Source organism: Myripristis murdjan, chromosome 6, assembly GCF_902150065.1.
Source record: "Myripristis murdjan chromosome 6, fMyrMur1.1, whole genome shotgun sequence".
NCBI lineage: Eukaryota > Metazoa > Chordata > Actinopteri > Holocentriformes > Holocentridae > Myripristis > Myripristis murdjan.
In genome coordinates, this window is record NC_043985.1 from 14878813 (window position 1) to 14897549 (window position 18737).

An 18737-nucleotide genomic window follows, 5' to 3' on the forward strand; every position below is an offset into this window, starting at 1 on the left:
CCCATTTTATGGAATTATAGTTAATCCCCTCAAATTCCCCAAATTCAGACCTACCTTTGACTTTCAAATGTCACCCAGATATCATAATTATGAATCATGGTGGACTGAGATGCGGTGGGCATTTTTGCTGATGCTTATGTGTCCATCTAGCTGTCTGGCAATGTCATTTTATGCACAATTTGTTATTTTTTTAACCTGGAAATACAGGCCAATGACCGGCGGTAGTATCCAGTTCAATGGGAACAGCATGAAATTGCATATTCGATTGGACAATCAAAAGTTCACTTTTTTTTCTAACATTAGATTCAACTTTGGATTCGGATGTTTTTGTTTCTTTGGAAAACCATTGTAAACAAACACTACACCTCCCTGTGAAGAAAGGGTTGTATTGTAGACAGGTGTGGGAAAAAATCCCTGTCTCTCAGGACATTCACACCTTCTAGCCAGAACTATTCATGGATAATACAATGTTATATGGACACAGCAACAGAGCAGTGAAACAGAGTCTGTTACACTCCTAGGCAAACAATAATAAGGCCATGGCTGGTCGGTCAAGTTCAACTGAACTGGACGCTATTGGAATTTACTGAACCGTCTCTGCCTGTCTCTGTCTCTCATTCTGCCTGTTTAACTTCCTTTCTCTTTGTCATTATCCCTGTGACAAAAATGAGTTATTTATGGGGTTAGAGGAAAGCCAGGCTAGGCAACAGAAGCACAAAATTTAAAACCATAACCATGCCTAATGAATGAATTTGAATAAACTTAAAATTGTAGAGCTGGATATAGCCAGAAGGATCCGTATGTCTGTCTGCCTGTCTCTCTATCTGCCTCTCCATCACTATTCAGCCTGACTTTGTCAATTGTGTCGCAAAATTTACACATCAGTGCATTTTGGCTTTGTGATGATAGGGCAGCGCCACTTTTGCCAGCCAGAATAGCATCTGTGTGACTGACAGGTCATTGTTTTGGGGCTCTGTGGTGCTGTGTTATTGCAGCAGGGCTCATGGTATTAAGTTTCATACAAGGGGCGGTCAGGGAGCAGCCAGTTCAAGTAATCAACAGGACGGCCACCCACATGGCCTCAGGCCTTTACTGACAGTTAGGTGGCTAAATATTATGGATACACAGTGGCCTGGAAAAAGTATGTCCCTCAGACAAATCTTATCAAGTCGCTCATTCAGGCGCACATGCACGGAAACACACATGTACGCTCACATGAACATATAGAAAAGCAAATTCACAATAGCAGATGTTTGGAAACAAGCAGTTCATGAATAGATATGCAGTGGCATGATATACATTATAATCAAAATGCAGTGTTTCCTGGACTTTTATTTATCTAAATTAGTATTGTTGATTGTATTCTTCAAGTGATGCACAAAGGTCTACATTTGTAACAGGATCTTATTTAGCCTGCATATCCTGTAGGCAGCAGTGTCATGGCATTTCATCCCATGACTTCAATCACTGAGCCATTGAGCTTGTCTGAATATGACCTGTCATCAGCTGTGTTATCAGCATCTCCATCTTTCCTCCAATGGGTGGGCTTGCTACTGCCAGACCACCTCTGTCTTTCTCTTTCTCTGTAAGCACACCTGTCAAGACCCACTTATATCATATCTTTAATCTTGGTGATTGATTATAATGGCCTTAATGCTTTCAGATTAGGCTTAATGCAGTGTGTGCCGTTATCAATGCTTTTTGAAATGATATCTTATCTATTTCCACATCCTGTCATATGTATTTGAACATTGTCGTTCTGTAGCACTGGATTAATCTTACTCTTGTGATGTGTTTGTGTTGTGCTCCACAGGAGATTGTGCTGGTGCTGTTCTTTGGCACGGAGTACGTAGTCCGGCTCTGGTCGGCTGGCTGCCGCAGCAAATATGTGGGCATCAAAGGACGCCTCCGCTTTATCAGGAAGCCCATATCTATCATAGGTGCACCTGGCATTTTCCTTTGTTCACATGCAATACAATTGATGTCATGAATTATTTTTCTAGATCAACAACTCTGATTATACATGCAGGTCAAGGAACTACGTTTCCTTCAGAATAATAAAAAATATATATAGAAACATTGATGTAGCAATATTTCATATTACTATATCATTTATTTTCTGTATGAACTGAGTAACTTAAAAGTGAAATAATACCAACCCTGATTTGATAGGCTCAAAGGGATTTTTGATTTGATTTTTAATTTGATTTTGATTTTTGGTTTTGTTTGTTTGTTTGTTTGTTTGTTTGTTTGTTTCTACACCTTTTCACAGATTTAATAGTAGTCATTGCCTCAGTTATTGTGCTGAGTGTAGGCTCCAATGGCCAAGTGTTTGCCACATCTGCTATCAGGTAGGGTAGCTGTTTTATGTTTTATGTTTTCTTCAATTTTCTTTCATTACTCATGGCTGGAGAGAGAACAAAAGATTGTGAGGCTGTGTTGTGCATTGCAGGGGCATTCGCTTCCTCCAGATCCTGCGCATGCTGCATGTGGATCGGCAGGGAGGAACATGGAGGCTCCTGGGATCTGTAGTCTTCATCCACCGCCAGGTAGAATCATAAGATCAGTACTGATCTGTCTATCTATCTATCTATCTATCTATCTATCTATCTATCTATCTATCTGTCTGTCTGCCTGTCTGCCTGTCTCTCTGTCTGTCTGTCTGTCTGTCTGTCTATATCTATCTATCTATCTGTCTGTCTGTCTATATCTATCTATCTATCTATCTATCTATCTGTCTGTCTGTCTGTCTGTCTGTCTGTCTATCTATCTGTCTGTCTATCTCTCTCTCTCTCTCTGTCTGTCTGTCTGTCTGTCTCTATCTATCTATCTATCTATTAATCTATCTGTCTGTCTGTCTGTCTGTCTGTCTGTCTGTCTATCTGCCTGCCTGTTTGTCTGTCTGTCTGTCTGCCTATCTGTCTGTCTCTGCTTGTTGATGTGTTTTTCTCATTTTTTCATTTATAAAAAATCCAAACCCAAAAGAAGGATAAAAAACATGCAGATGTTGCAGGTGAGACTGAAAAAATGGGGCTAACTAACACAAAACAAAAGAACCAAAATGCATCAAGATAACCCCAACAAGAGGATGTAAATGACCAGATCACATCCAGGCTGGTCACATCATTGTTCTTTGACACCTTTGGATGTTTGATTTAGACAGGTGGTTACCAAACCTAAAAACAATGACTTTGACATTTTTTGTATCAGGTGCACACCACCCTCTACTCACATTTAAAAAAGAAAACAACCAATGTGAGATGGTGTATTTCTTCTCCTAATCGGGTTTCCCTTAGGTCACTTTTCCTGCTCATAGCTGCTGTTTACTTATAGAGGACGAGTGCCTGTGACTGGGCCCTTTTGGCTGCTTATGGGCAGACTAGCTGCTGTTGTCCACGCTACATTTACTGCTTATTACCACAGAGTCCAGTGCACACAGGCAGACACGTGCACAAACACACAACACCAGTTCTAGCTTTATAAGGAGAAGAACGGGGAAACAGTCGAGAATACCTCTTCTTTTTTTTTTTTTGGTTGTGTGCTGTTACACTTGTGTTAGCATTTTCTCTTGCTGATACACAAAAAAGTCAAAGGATGTAAATCTTTTCTTAATCCCTGAAGCCCACAGTGTTCATTGGTTGTAGTTTCACTTGAAATACATGTGTCTTTGATGCATAAGAGGAACAGCACCAATTATTGAGGATTGTGCGTGAAGGGGGTCAAGAGAATTAAATGTAAGATGACATCAAGACGAGCCAAATGTAAATGACAACTTTTTTTAAAATGGTATGCTCCGTCTTGTGGAAGCATATTGTCTTGAGCATTGTCAATAAATTGATGGGTCAGAATGGACTAAATACACCAGAATGTGTACTTAAAAATTTAAAGACACTGAAATAAATAGGCTATTTGAGACACAAGACATTAATGGTAAACTTTTTAACACTAGTTTCTGCCTCATTTTCAGTTTAAATATTTTGCATAGACTAGCAGTGCTTCATGTACAGTTTTTTTTTTTTTTTTTTTTTTTTTTTACCTTGGTAGATGAATAAATGACCATGGATATGTATGAACAAGCACACATATCACCCCCTTCAGTGCTGTACTACTTGTGTTTTGCAGGAGCTGATCACGACTTTGTACATCGGCTTCCTGGGCCTGATCTTTTCCTCCTACTTTGTCTACCTGGCAGAGAAGGATGCCGTGGATGAGGAGGGCAAGACGGGTTTCTCCAGCTATGCTGATGCCCTTTGGTGGGGTGTGGTAAGACAAGCTTCACTAGAAAACAGCACAAATGCAGTGTGAATGCATCTCTCGCATCTTACTGACGAAGAAATACAGTGTACAGTAACCAAAGCAAACCCATCTGTTCCTATCTGTTCCAATGCTTTTATGTATGCTTGTGTTTTCTCAGATACATTTTTGAAATGCATATGTCCCTGGGCTGCTTCTAAAGCTCCTTACATTTCTGTCTCATACAATAGGAAAAGTTGGTTCCCACTGGATCAGAGAACTAGAAATAGAAAATGTGTGAAGCTGGTGAAGCTCTCTAATGTGCAAAGCAAAAAAATTATTTGCTGTCCCATAAATTACAAGCACTTGAAAGAAAATAATGGACTCAAAAATAGGCTTGACTTAGTTTTCAGTGTGTTTCAAGCCTGGTACTTTGCTCCAGGCTTCACTGGTTCTTGTTTTGTGCATTATGTGGTAATAATCTAATCTTTTGTATTTTTTTAAACATAGCTTAAACATAGCCTGCACGCTTGAGTTGTCACATATTCATCAAAAATCTATCAAGATTCCTTTCTTCACAGTGCATTGTACAGATATGTCACAACCTATCTGCACAATGCATTCTCAAGTGTGAATGCATCTCTTGAGTCTTACTGAGGAAGAATGCTGGTCACCCCAGTCAGACCAATTATTCGACCCCTTATTCTACCAGTTGGTTCTTCATGCAGCATGCATGTTTTGGTGCAACACTTGACACAGAGGCAGGTGGGTTAATGGTTTTTCGCCTGGTTTTTACTATTTCTCTCTGTGGTGGAGGCTCAGGTTTCCAGAGCAGTTAATTAAACAGTTGAATTGAAGGCGCGGGGTAATGAGAAACCTATGGCAGCCTTGTGCAGGGGATCAGCATGCCACAAAGGGACGGTAATAAACCATTCACCTCTGGACTCTTTGGCTCAAAGAACTTTTAGAACGCCAATATAAAGTGTCAGTTCCCTTAATTAAAACTTTAATTGTGGGATTACTACCTTTTTGTAACAAGGGTTAGAGGGGTTGCCTCATTTCTCACCACTCTGTGATAAGGTGAAGAAAAGCTGTTGTGAAGAGAAAAGAGTCATGGTTGGGGATTTGTGCTTTATTTTTGGGGGTTGGACTGTAAACATGAGTCATGATACACCGTGCCAGTAGGTTTGGTCAGTGGTGTGTGTGTATATGTGTGTGTGTGTGTGTGTGTGTGTGTGTGCGCGCACGCGTGCATGCATGCATGTGTTTGGTTAAATGAGATTGTCCTGATTGGGGAATGCTAAGCTCTCCCAGTGTGCATTCCTTCCCTTGGCATGTTTTGCACAGTGGGATGTGCAGGTGCAGGGCACAGCTGGAGGACAAGCCAATGCCATGATTCATATCCCCTTTTGCTCTCTCTCTCTCTCTCTCTCTCTCTACTTCTTCATTTCTCTCTCCACTAACTCTCTGTTAGTTAAGTAATAGCTGTTTAGGCGCAACAGTCTTTTTAAATTCAACCAAGACACAGTGAAAAGAAAGCATTTTTTCTAGACAGAAGAAAATGGATTCATTATTTTGTGCATGTGTACAATTTTAGGTGGCTCTAGTGTGTGTGTGAAGTATTCTACTGAAAAATTAAACACTGTTCCCATGCGCAAACATCTGAACACCAATTTTGGTGACTTTCATCTTCATGTTACTTCAGTTCACAGATTACATGCTCCTCTCTGGGTTGAAATTTCCCCAACCCCCTGGGCTATGGAAGCCTTTCAGAACCCATTGGATAAAATGAAAAAGCACTGTCAACAAGCTACACACACACACACACACACACACACACACACACACACACAGACACACACACACACATATGCATGCATGCATACACAATCATACAAACCCTAACCCATAAAGTCCTTGAGACCGGGGCCTGTGACCTTTGTATAGACATGAAGTGCTTTTTTACCACGCACACTTAGAGTATAACCCTCTGGTTTGAATGAGAGGGATGTTTCTGAGCAGACCATTCCACTCTGATGTCAGGAGGACATTGTTTAGTCATCGGATTTGTGGATGAGGGATTAACACCCTCCTCCCCCCAGCATACACCCTCATACCCTGCCCCAGCTCCTTCTTTTTTATTCCCAAAGCCCTTTTAAGTATCTCACCTTACATCAGCTGCTTTGTGCTAGTGCACAGCGACGGCTCAAGCAGCGATACCCTGTAGACACCCACTGTAAGCCAAGTGTGCTCTCAATGTGTCAGAATTGGCTCGGCTTTCAGAGTGGGTGTACATGCAAATGCAAGGGGTATTTGTTTTCCCCCTTCGCCCCAGCAAATTCTTACACTCAGTGAGGATTAGTGGTCAGGAATCTTATTCCCATTGAGGGGCAGAGCCTCGACTGCCCCTGCCATTGCTGACAGTTATGGACCCAGGCCAACATGGCTGATGAACTTTTACTCCATTGTCTAACTCCAGTTATAGACTGCAGCGAAGAAGCTTTGGGAACTCTGCATTGAATAGAGTTTTATCACTGTAGTGGTTTATTGTTTAAAAAAACAAAACAAAACAAAACAAAACAAACAAACAAACAAAAAAAAACAGAAGAAAAAGTATTTTGCTGTCATGTTACTGAATAGACCTAAAGGATCAGTCCATGCTTTATTAAAATGTTTATTGCCGTCATTTTTAGTCATACATAGCACAACTTCACCACCAGCTTTAGTGACAAGAAACACAGAGCACTCTTAAAAGCCTCTCGAAAACCATTATAAATGTTCGTTTGGAATAGTAGAAACTTACAGTAGTGTAGTTGCATGTGTCTAAAAAAATCGAACAATTTTGTATATGTACTTTAGGGTACTTCATTACGGGCTTATCAATCTAAATGGAAAGAAAGACAACAGTTTACATATCTCATTCTATTTAGATAGGTTTCTTCATCAATAATATCACAGTCTATGCAGTTATGTAGTGTAACCTTAGAAATATATCTTCAGTAGGACACTTTGGTTTCCTTTTTTTCTATTCTTTATCCTCTTAGTTGGAGTTTTGCTTTATTGTTTAATTTTTTCAAAACTCATATGATCTCTAATTAAATCTCCAAAATGACGATGTCAGGGTTTTTGTGGATTTTCCCTGGTCAAACAGGTGTCCTTCACTGCAGGCTTTGGCTGAACTTGATAATTCGAATACCATTTATTTGACTTTTGTCAAAGTTCGGTATTGATTTTGGAAATCCCAGCCTTTCCTGTAGTGCTACCATTAAGCCAAGCTCAGGGTGTTTCGGGGATACACCCTGCTGTTGTTCTTGGATGGCACATGTCTAGTTTTCCCAACCTTGCTTTTATTATTGAAAGGTCATGTGTTGTGAAAAGATCTAATGAACTACTTTCACCAGTCTAAATGCAGACTTTAATTTGCTCTTTGTCTCTAGGTGACTGTCACCACCATTGGTTATGGAGACAAGATTCCTCAAACGTGGATAGGCAAAGCCATTGCCTCCTGCTTCAGTGTCTTTGCCATTTCCTTCTTCGCTTTGCCAGCTGTAAGTGTACTTTGACTCTGGCTCTCAAGAAACTCACAAGATCTGTCAGCATTATTTGGTGTCCACATTGTTTCAATGTCTTTTCTTCTTCTGCTTTCTTCTTTTGTGTTTCATTGACATTTATGCTGTAGTCATTAAGATGCACTTCTTTATGATGGGTTACAATAGGTAACATTTAAATTTTGACATTTTTGGTTTATTTAATCTGTTCCTGTTTTTCTCTGCTGTTTTTTTCTCTTCCATTATCAGTGTGTTGTTTTATCTCTTTGATGTAAAAATGTGTTATTTTTCCTGCAGCATGAATAGATACAGTACAAAAAAAAAAAAAATCTCTGTTTAGGGTATCCTGGGCTCAGGGTTTGCCCTGAAGGTGCAGCAGAAGCAGAGACAGAAGCACTTCAACAGACAGATCCCTGCTGCAGCCTCCCTCATACAGGTATTACCACAGGAAAGGCTAAGGGCTCTAGTTTCGCAGACCTGGCGAGGCGGGGGCGTAGCGCAGATGCGCTTCGCCAACTGGGTGTGGCCAGGCGGATTTTCCAAGTTTGGCACGCCGTTCTCGGTGGTGCAAGTACTCCGCCGTCCCTCCTACCGGCGCAAGGGAGGAGAGAAGGCGTGGAGTGGGTTTGACACAGCCGATTCACATTTAACCAATCAAATGAGCCCCTGTCCTCGCCTTTAAAATGCGCTGCGTGAAGGCGTAATGAAAGTTTACACAGCTGATATGGAGGTCTATTGCCGCGGGCGGAGCGGAGCCCAGGAGACCGGCGCGGAGCGGAGACCGGCGAGCAGTGCGGACACGTCACCAAAACCTCACAGGCAGGCTTCTGGAATGTCAGGCACATGAACGATGCAATAAATACCGAAAAAAACACTATTCAATGCTACGATCACAATCAGCACATACATATATCTCCATATCAACTGTCCCGTCACAGCTGATGTCAGATCAAAGGAGATTGGCACCGTTTGTGCTGATTGTGAGGTTTTGGTGATGTGCGCCAGCCAGCCAAACTTCCACTGCGCCAGCTCCGCTCCGCCTTGCGTGGAAAGTAGACGTGGTTTCAGGAGGCGAGCTTTTGGCGCACCTCCGCGAAGCCTTTTGGCACGAAACTATCACTGCGCCAAGTTGAATCTTTCGGCACCTCCCCCCGCTGCGCCACCACTCCCATCTCCGCGCAAGTCCGTCTGCGAAACTTGGACACTGTCCGCCTCTCCCGTTTCGCCGGTCGAAACTAGCTCTGTGTGGGGTTCGCCTCACTGCGCCACCCCGTGCTGCGCCGGGAAACTAGAGCCCTAAGGCATTGACTGGTATCTCTTCACACCTGCCCAAACGAACTGCACCAAGGGGTAAACGGACCAAAATTATACTGCACCACACCAAACAGCATAGGTCTGAGCATAACCTGGATCTTCCCAATCTGATACTTGTCTTCTTTTTAAATGGAGCACACTTGCTCTCTCACATCTCATCAAAGTAAGCATCAGAAAACAGAGGAAACCAAATAAAGTATTTTTTTGTCTGCAAATTCCAGCTGAGCAATGGAAAAGGTGAGCTGTTGTAATTTTCCCATACGGAGACAGGAAGCAAACAGGCCGCCATCTTGTGCCAAAACAAGCCATCATAAGGATTGCTTTTATTCAGAATACACAGAGACACAGTCACAGACATTTTAGACACCTTATTGAGGCACAAAGGCAACTAAAGCTGCAGCAGACAAATAACTCCCCATGCCTACTGGAATATTTTTTACTCTTTGGTAATACCATGAATGGGATAGAACAGCATAGAATCAAAATATAGAATCATAGAATCAAATATTAATAATTTTATGTAGCAAATAAAAGTAAATGCATAGGGATTTGTCTTGGCGATGCTGCACAGATATATCACCAGGGAACATACAAGCCATATGCATCAGTCAGTGGTGTAAGTAGTGTATATTGTACATGCCCCTGAACTTCTAGATGGTTTTGCAATATCACTTGGCAGAGTTCTGTGGCATGAAATGCTTTATTGGGTGTTTAGTAAGTGATTAAATGTCATTTGAGTTGATGCATTGACCAGGACTCATACGCAAAATTATTGCCTTTGCTCCTCAGACGCTTTGGAGGTGCTATGCAGCGGAGAAACCAGGAGGCTGTCCCGCTACATGGAAAATGTATGTACTTACTTCAGACGCCGCCCCCACAGTGGAATGTGACAATTCCAGCCCTAACATCAGGAAGCTGAACATATCGGTAATTATCCACTTTAACCCCAATTCACAGACGTGTTATAACATCAATAAAAGCAAATATATTTTTAATAGTTAGTTGGGAATGATTTGCTGGCCTCAAATGAGCTCAAAATAGATTTAATTTTTAAACCACTGTATATATATTTTGACAAAAAAAAAGTTGAAGTTGAAATTATCCATTATAGAAATTCTAATTTGTAAAAGATACATAATTTGATGACTTGTTTGTTCATTTCCTAATTATGGATATAATTTGGATTGAATATCTTTATATATGAGCAAAATATTTGTCTTACTCGGTAGAAGTTTTAGATAATCTTTTGGAACATTGAGACTTCTGCATCCCTTTTTATTTCCCAAAGCAGATGTCAGAGGAACATTGTAAGGGGGAAAAAAAGCTGTCAGACTGTGATACTGGAGGGCAAATTTGCATACATACATCTGGCCCACACTGTATTGTCTTCTTGTGCGGTTTCACAACAATATTAGCTATGTTGTGCATGGCCATAAAAGAGTGAGTTTAGTTCCCACCCTTAAAACACACACACACACACTCACATACATACACATATGCGGAAGGACACACAACACACACAGACACAGTGCCCCCCCCCCCCCCCCCCCCCCCCCCCCCCCCCCCCCCCCCCCCCCCCCCCCCCCCCCCCCCCCTCCCCCGGCCTGACACCACCAGGATGACTCGGGGCCTTTGTCTCGGTTGGACAAAGACTCAGTCAGTTGAGATGATGTCACCGCCGCCTTTCTCATGGGAGTAAACCTTTGTCTAGTAGAACAACAACAAAAAAATCTTTGTTTAGCATTGAACCCACACGTATTGGGGAGAGTGAAGGCTGCTTCCGCTCCTTTCTCTTTCAGCATGTGACTTTCTTCTCTGACTTTCTTCTCTCTCTCCCACATGCGCTCTCTCTCTCTCTCTCTCTCTCTCTCTATCTGTCTCTGCCTGTCTGTCTCTCCCTCTGTCTGTCTGTCTATTTCTCTCTCTTTCTTGCTTTCTTTTTCTCTCTCGTGCATTCTGGTTTTCTGGCATTCTCTTCTGCCACCCCTCCCACACAAACCTTTTTTTTTATTTTGCTCTTTCTTATATAGTCTTTATGATTCTTTTTGTCTCTCTACCTCTCTCTTCTCTCTTTGTTTCTTACTGTTTTTCTCTTATATAGTTTTCCCTGTGCTCCTTTTCGTTATCTTAGCCTTTCTCTCTCTTTCCCGCTCTCTCTTTCACTCTCTGTTACAGTTTCTCTCTCTATCTTCCTCTCCCTATCCTGTTCTTTCTCTCTCTCTCAGTCTTTCATTTCACTTTCTTTCTGCTCCCCTTTCCCCGTTTCTCTTAATGAGTCATTCAGTTCTTGGGTATTTGGACTGAACTGTTGGCCACTTTTCAATACCAAGGAGCCTGATCCATTGAGCCCAAATAATTGAGTTTCTATAAAGGCCACGTCCATGACGTTGGTGTACTGGAGGCACCATTTAGGTGCTCAGGAACTCAGTGACTCACACACACTTAGCTTTGACCTTACTTTAATCAAATAACAGCACACACACTACACTTGGGTCACCGGGCTGCAAACAGGCCAGCACATAGCTGATGACACTGAAGAATCTGGAATTTGATGAAGTTACAGGACATATATCGTGTATATGACGTACTATAGTCTGAACTGCAAAGCTACATATCTTTAGTGTGTTTCAGCGTTATACAATGTGGCTTCATAACACTGAATTGGATGGACTGAATTAGCTGACCAATTGTTGTGTGTAAAATTATCACACCTCATATGACAATAGTACTGCGTACATACTGTATGCAGAATTTGTCTACATACTGTGTCATTTTGAACAAACCCATATCCTGTTGTACTATTACAGTATAAAATAATTTTAAACTTTTTTTATGTTACCAGTTGTCAACTAAGAATTTACACAGATATGATTAATTCAGCTAACTGTATTAATGGTTATAATGTATTAATGGTTATAATAATTTGGCATCATGACCATTCTGAAACACATCATGCTTCTGAAAAGGCTTCCTGTTGCCTCTTGATGACAGAAAAAAGGGACCAAGAGGAGGCTGAAGCCGTCTCGTGGCAATGGCTCCATGGGCGTATCCACAGAGAGAGCCTTGTCCATCCCTCAGATCACCTATGATCACATTGACGACTCTGTGGAGAAAAAAGACGTCCCCTTCTTCCTTGAGGAACCACCAGGGGATGTTGAAGGTAAAGCACTGAGGAGAGCACTGCTTTTATATTACTTTAATGTGACAGTTATTACAGTGACTGTATGCATAACTTGATATCAAAGGTATATGCTCATCATTCTTTTTTTTCAATCAGAGAATAAGTTGTGTTCAGATCTAAAGCAAGCAAATAAATGCAAGAGAATACAACACAAGTAGGAAGTAAAACAGAATCTTAAAAAAACAAAACTATCAAAGCTCAGATATCACTTACAAATATTTGTGTGTAACCAGCTGATCTATTACTCAAGGGGAGGCTGTTCAACCGCTTACAACAGAGGAGGCTTGATCGATATGAAGACTGAGTATTACACAGACAGCTTCGGGCTGGACCATGTAGAGTTTTGTAAATGATCAGCAAGATTTCTAAATTGATCCTAAACTTGACTAGTGGCCAGTGTGGGGAGGCTTTAACTGGAGTGATGTGTGGCCAGCATTTTGACTTTGTCAGCAGGCGAGATGCTGCATTTTGGACTAATTGAAGCTGAGACATTGCAGATTGGCTGCAAAATATGAATAGGCCCTTGATGTGATTGAGTCTTGAAGACGCAAAGCGCCAATGGAATATCTCAGTTTCTTGGAAAAGGCAGAATCAAGTGTGACTTTGGTGATATTTTGCAGAAAAAGACTGAACTGGTATTTTAGAGTGCTGTGGCTGGAAAGTAACACCTGCATTGTTGGAGGCAGACTTTACATTATAAGCCACTTGGCTGAGAAACCACTGAAGATCTTCAACATAGCTTCACTTTGAACCTCTCAATCACACCAAATTTAATTAATTTTGATTATAATTTATTTAATACCTTTGGAATACCACTGTCTGTGAAGGTGTTGTTGAAGCTCAGGCAATATTGGTGTGAAGCCATCTGTGCCGTTTTAATGCAGCACATGGCCAGCTGGGTCTGAAGCCTGTTTCATATGAGAGACATTTGTGTAGTGAAATACCGCGGTAATGAAACTTACTTTCGTCTCTCCCTTTTTATACAGTTTTGTTTGATGAAATAATGTTTTTAAAGGGCCATGAAATGATGTCATGCTGCATTAAGGGCCTTGGAAATCCATTATTTCAGTAAAAATTTAATGTGTTTTTGCATTTAGGGGATTTGAATGGTCACGGCAGATCCACATATATGATGCTCCAGAGCTTTAGAGATATTAATTATAGCGGTACTGCGTTTATCATTGTTAAGACACAAAATTAACAAAGAATCCCTTTCAGTCTGATAATTAATTTTTGTTTTTCCTTTGACCCAATAAAGTCAAAACTCCAAAAGCTGGTAAACAGATACCCCACATTTTACTGATTATCATACTGAAGCAGCTAGATTTGACAGCAATGAATGGAAAGAATCTTCAAGTGAATTATAAATATGTTGTCAGTTCATTTTAGAAAAATGTATTGGTTTGACATAATAGATTTTTGGTATGTGATTGATGATGGTATATGAGTTCTACTTTGAATGAAGTCTGTTGTTACTGTAATTTTAGTATTCTTCTGTGAACATTGACTTGGAGTATGCTTTGGATGGTGATATGACTAGTCTCAAACTCAAAAGGCTGCAATTTAGCTCTCTCACCCCATACAATGAGAGCAGGTCATAACACATCATAGAGACTGAGAGGACATGTCATGTAGGTTGCTCATTTTCACACAGTAAACAGAGGCCCTCTCTTGATCCCCTTAGAGCCAAGATGGCTGCCAGGTGTCTCCAGCAGGCCAGATGGAAGCCATTACAGTCTCACTGGTGATTAGAGGTCATGGCTGCAAGCTTTTTACTATTCATCTTGTCCACTCCGTTGGCCACAGACACTCACACTGGGATTAAATAGAAAAATAAAAAAATATGGGCTTGTCAAGGTCACAAGTGGGAAATTCCCTTGATACAGCTTTCTACAGTTTACCAGTATTGCTGCAGACATGCCAAAGCCAAACTCTGTTTTCTTTTTTGACATGAAATTGAAAACAGCTTGGCTAAATTGCTGGTGTTCATTTCAGATACTCAATATTCACAGAATTACCAAATATGACCTGAAGTAGTTCCAGAGTACATAACCACAGAAACTGCATTTTTTTTAGTGGAAGTTGTTCACTGGGATGCTACACCTAACAGATTGAGTGCTGGGGTTGAGTGGAGGTATGGGGTGTGGGCTGGGTGTTTTAACCTCCTGTGTTAAAACCCACCCCTGCCAAATGAATCCTCCCAGACCCAAGGATAATAAATGTGCTTTATGAGTTTTTCCTGTCAAAGCATGTAATCATAAAAAGGAGCAGGAGCGACATAAACTTGACATGAAGTCAAAGTGTTGCCAGCAAAGTAACCAGTTATGAGGGGAAAAGTTATTTTGTTTGGTGTTTAATTGGATGGATAGACCTTAGATAATGACGGAGAACATGTGTCTTAGTGCCTTTGATGCATGTGGAAAAGATTGCAGACATTCCACTTGCATTAGTTTTTTTTTTTTTTTTTTTTCACTTTTTTGTTTTAAAAAGAGATGCTAAAAGGAGCTATTCATTAAACTGACACAAACAACAGGCAAATTACATTTAATTAATTAAATTATTTATTCATTTATTTATTTGGTATGTGTTTGCTTATATAATTATTGAAGTTGAGGTAGATATGGCTGGTGTTAATGTGGAGAGTGTGGAGAGTAAAGGGTTTGACATGCTGTGGATGTCATCAAACCATGTAAAGCAGCCACAGTCAGCAGCCTGCTGTCACTAATGATAATGTTTGAAGTGGAGACCGCATGGGACTTTATGATCTTTGCTTCAGAACTAGCAATAAAACAGACATCTGCAATGTCAACTGTATATACTAGGGCCACTGCACTTTTGTGTAACAATGTCTGAGCTGAGGAACAGGCTATTATTATTGGTTATCAACAATATTTTCCTAAGAGGCATTTAAAATGTTTAACCTATTATGCTGCTGAAAAATCAGAAGTCAGCTATTCATCTTGATCTCACTGTTAGCATTTGGTTGCTTGAAAATGTAAATGTAAATGTTGTATGCGTAAAAATGACACGCAGTAGACTGTATCACATATCCAATTCACCCTTCCATGACAGAGAAATGGTTTGCAAGTTAGCTATTAGGCTAATGCAGGCAGCTGTTAAAGTAGACATTTTGTGTAGTGTAAAAGACTCCATTGGTAAATTACTCTGGACTAATCTGGCCTAGATCTGATGCACACAGCAGCAGATGCATCTAACCTAAATTAGATCACAGTCCATTAAAAGAGGAAATGTTGAAATGCTGCAAAACTGCTGTTGTGTTACAGAGTAGATATGTGATAATGATAGAGACTGGTTATTAGAGGATTATTCATAGGATGTGTTATTTCCTGTGCTCCATCCATGTTGCAATCCCACTTTGACCTTTCATGCTACCTTTCTCCCCAGGTATTACCAGAATGTTCAGACAAACAGGTGAGCCCATCTAATGTCCTGTAACTCCAGTGCCCTTAATGTTACTCCAGGGACTGGGTTATGCCATTCTATTAACTAGGATGATGTCAACTTACTCCCTCGGGACAGTCTGGTCTCATTGTAGCTCTCTTCTTACACTCTCAAGTTCCCGTTCCATAATCTCTTGTGCTAAACCACTAGGTCAGGCATTAACTAAACCCAATCCAAGAGAGAAGGAAGCAAAACTCAGACTCTTTTATTATGCTTGTTTTCCTGAGTCAAAAGGACAGACACATATACAAAAGGTGACATAAGAGAGTTGAGATCACTGCACTCTTTTACCAGTAGCCCCTTCCACTGGTTAAGTACTTCTTTTTCTCCTATTAAACACTCCCCTGTGTTAATCATTAGCTAGCCTGCCTTTTTAATGTGGCCCAGACAGTATTTTAATTAGACTCGCTGGCTGGCTGGTCCTTTGTCCCCAACCGGACCAAACCAGAGCCAAGCAGAGAAACTCAGACACTGGGCCTGGGTTGACCTGGCCTGTTTTCTTTACTGGGTGCCCTGCCAACACCAAGGGTGAGGAGCAGGGCCTGCCTGGCTGGGAATGGACAGAGGCCTGGGGGACTGTGGGGACCTAGACTGGGACACTAACAGGGAGGGAGCCAGGGTGGGAGTTGATAAGCAGCCATTGTGGAGCTCCAGTGGTCAGAAATAAACTGGTCATTGTTTGATTTAGTCAATGTCCGGCTTATCGCTCCACTTATCTGTCTGGCCCCACCCATCTCCCTGTCTGTGAGAATCTCTCAATGGAGTGCTCTCTGTGTAACTCTCTCTCTCTCTCTCTCTCTCTCTCTCTCTCTCTCTCTCTCTCTCTCTCTCTCTCTCTCTCCCTCTGTCTGTCTTTCATTATCTTACAACCTTATTCTCTTTCTCATTCTCTCTCATTTTTCTCTCCTCCTCTGTCAGTCTCTCTCTGCTTTCTCTATCCCTCTTTATCTCATTTTGTCCCCTCACTTAGTCTTTATCTCAGTCTCACACTATCCCTCTATCTTTTTATCTCTTACTCTTTCTCTTTCCCTTTCTCCCCTCTCCTTCCTGCCCCTGGCTTGTTTTCATACTCCAAGGCCCCCAGGCGAACGTGTTTGCACTGATTGGCCAGATAAACGCATATTACTAATAAGCTCTTGTGCTGTTTGTGTAGCTGATAAGCCAACTTGCGTCTCCTTCAATGAGCTGAAGTTGAAGAAGCTAACCAGAGCTCCCTTACCCTTAACATGCCAGGTCTCTCTCTCCCTGCCTCGCTCTCTCTCTCTCTCTCTCTCCCTGCCTCTCTCTCTCTATCTCTCAGTCTCTGCTTCCGGATTGAACTACGTTAAACAAACTCGATGATAGAATACTAGAGAGGTTGAATGGCTTTTGCTTGAGTTGGAATGGTCATTCTGTTCTTGGAAGCAGATTTGCTTCTCCATTCTTTATCACAATGGAGGCCGGGTGGTTTGGAGGGGAGACTTGTCAAACTCTGCTGACAGTCTGACTGCGGGTCAAGACCCCGCTACACATGTTGTTCTTTGCTGTTGTTTTTAGCTGCACCAGCAGCCAGCCAGCTGCAGTGTTGAACTGGACTGCTACAATTTCTGCTCATTCCTGTGCAATTTGTTTGTATCAGTTGGTTAAATTACGTGACTCGGAGCTATTTTCTGTTATTGATATAAAATAATTTATCAGGATGCTAATCACGATTTGATTGCTAAGAACTTGTTGATTTTCCTCCCTGCTATTAAGTAACTTTTTTGCATAGTATCACATTTGGAAGATTTTTATTGTTGAAAAATCACAATATTAAGTATTTACACTTCTTCTATGCACCAAATTGAGTTAATGTTGAAGACTTAAGAGCCTCTTTGATAAAAGTGTGATTACTTCTGCTTACTTCTAGTTCTGCTTTACCAACCTTCCTCTGTTTCTTTTTTACTAATTTCACCATTTGTGCACAACACTAGGCCCTCCTCAGCATTCGTGGTCTTCTTTCACTCTGAGTTGCCATTCCTCTCCAGGTATCTTACTCTCTTCACCATTACTCCTGCTTATACTTCTCTGTATATGTTTTCTTCTCAGTTGGCTTGCAATGGTTGCATTTGGCATTTGTACATAAGTTCTTAAGTGACTTAAGAACAGCTGAGAGGCATTTAACCTGAACTGAACCATTATTAGTTACAAACCAGTAATTACATTTTTGGTATGTAACTAGTAATGCCTCAGTTACTTTAATTATTATTATTCCTCCATGAAGCACTGTAGCTTTTGAACAGTGTGGTTGCTAAATGACATGTAAGTATTGACATGAGTTGTAAGTTTTGGTTTGTGCATTAATGTTTAAATTACTTCTTATGGGTTATTTCAGCTTAGAATGTGACTCATGCAGAACTCAGGGCTATAGCTGTCAACTTTGTAAAACCTCGCCAAATGCACAAGTTTATGACTGTGTTATGATTGAGTGCATTTAAATACATGTTCAGTTGAAGAATAAGTCTTTATCTCTGTCCACCCTAGTGAAGAAAAATCTAGACAACACCTCCATCGACATCTCCAGGGCCAACAGCTTAACAGACGAGATGGACTATGAAGACATCCCCCTGCCCGTGGTGACGGATGAAGCTCAGTAAGTGCCAGAAAGGTCCCCCTGTCCTCTGCTCTGTGCTTCCATCTACCTCCCATCCATCACCCTGCACTGACCTTCCATTCTGTGGTCTACATAATACTGATCTCCCTATTCGTCATAGGGGTCCATAGTCCCTAAAGGCCTTTTGTCAGACCGGAGAGCCCCTCTAGCTGCTCCCTAAATGAAGCGGTTTTGTTGTACTCTCTCGAGAGTTAAGAGACTCTTGAGGGCCATAGCCATACCAGGTACAGAGAGTTATAAAGGGGATTATCCCTTTAGTCTTGATGAAAATGTCAAAGAAATCTCACTCAATAGGTTTTGAGACATGTAAGGGTACTGGGTGGCTTGTTGCTACATGCCCTCAGAGGACTGAGGTGGACTAGAATGC

General features: G+C 41.3%; 1 protein-coding gene across 1 annotated transcript in view; it reads left to right on the top strand.

The window, feature by feature from the left end:
- The window catches only part of kcnq1.2 (potassium voltage-gated channel, KQT-like subfamily, member 1.2), a 182877-nt gene that overhangs the window by 16407 nt on the left and 147733 nt on the right, over nucleotides 1–18737 (top strand). Inside the window, exons 3-13 of the mRNA XM_030052722.1 lie at nucleotides 1814–1940; nucleotides 2273–2351; nucleotides 2453–2549; nucleotides 4123–4263; nucleotides 7671–7781; nucleotides 8122–8217; nucleotides 9885–10022; nucleotides 12087–12255; nucleotides 15682–15708; nucleotides 17691–17744; nucleotides 18241–18349. Of these exons, the coding sequence (XP_029908582.1) occupies nucleotides 1814–1940; nucleotides 2273–2351; nucleotides 2453–2549; nucleotides 4123–4263; nucleotides 7671–7781; nucleotides 8122–8217; nucleotides 9885–10022; nucleotides 12087–12255; nucleotides 15682–15708; nucleotides 17691–17744; nucleotides 18241–18349 (1148 nt within the window). The remainder of the gene's footprint in view (nucleotides 1–1813; nucleotides 1941–2272; nucleotides 2352–2452; nucleotides 2550–4122; nucleotides 4264–7670; nucleotides 7782–8121; nucleotides 8218–9884; nucleotides 10023–12086; nucleotides 12256–15681; nucleotides 15709–17690; nucleotides 17745–18240; nucleotides 18350–18737) is intronic.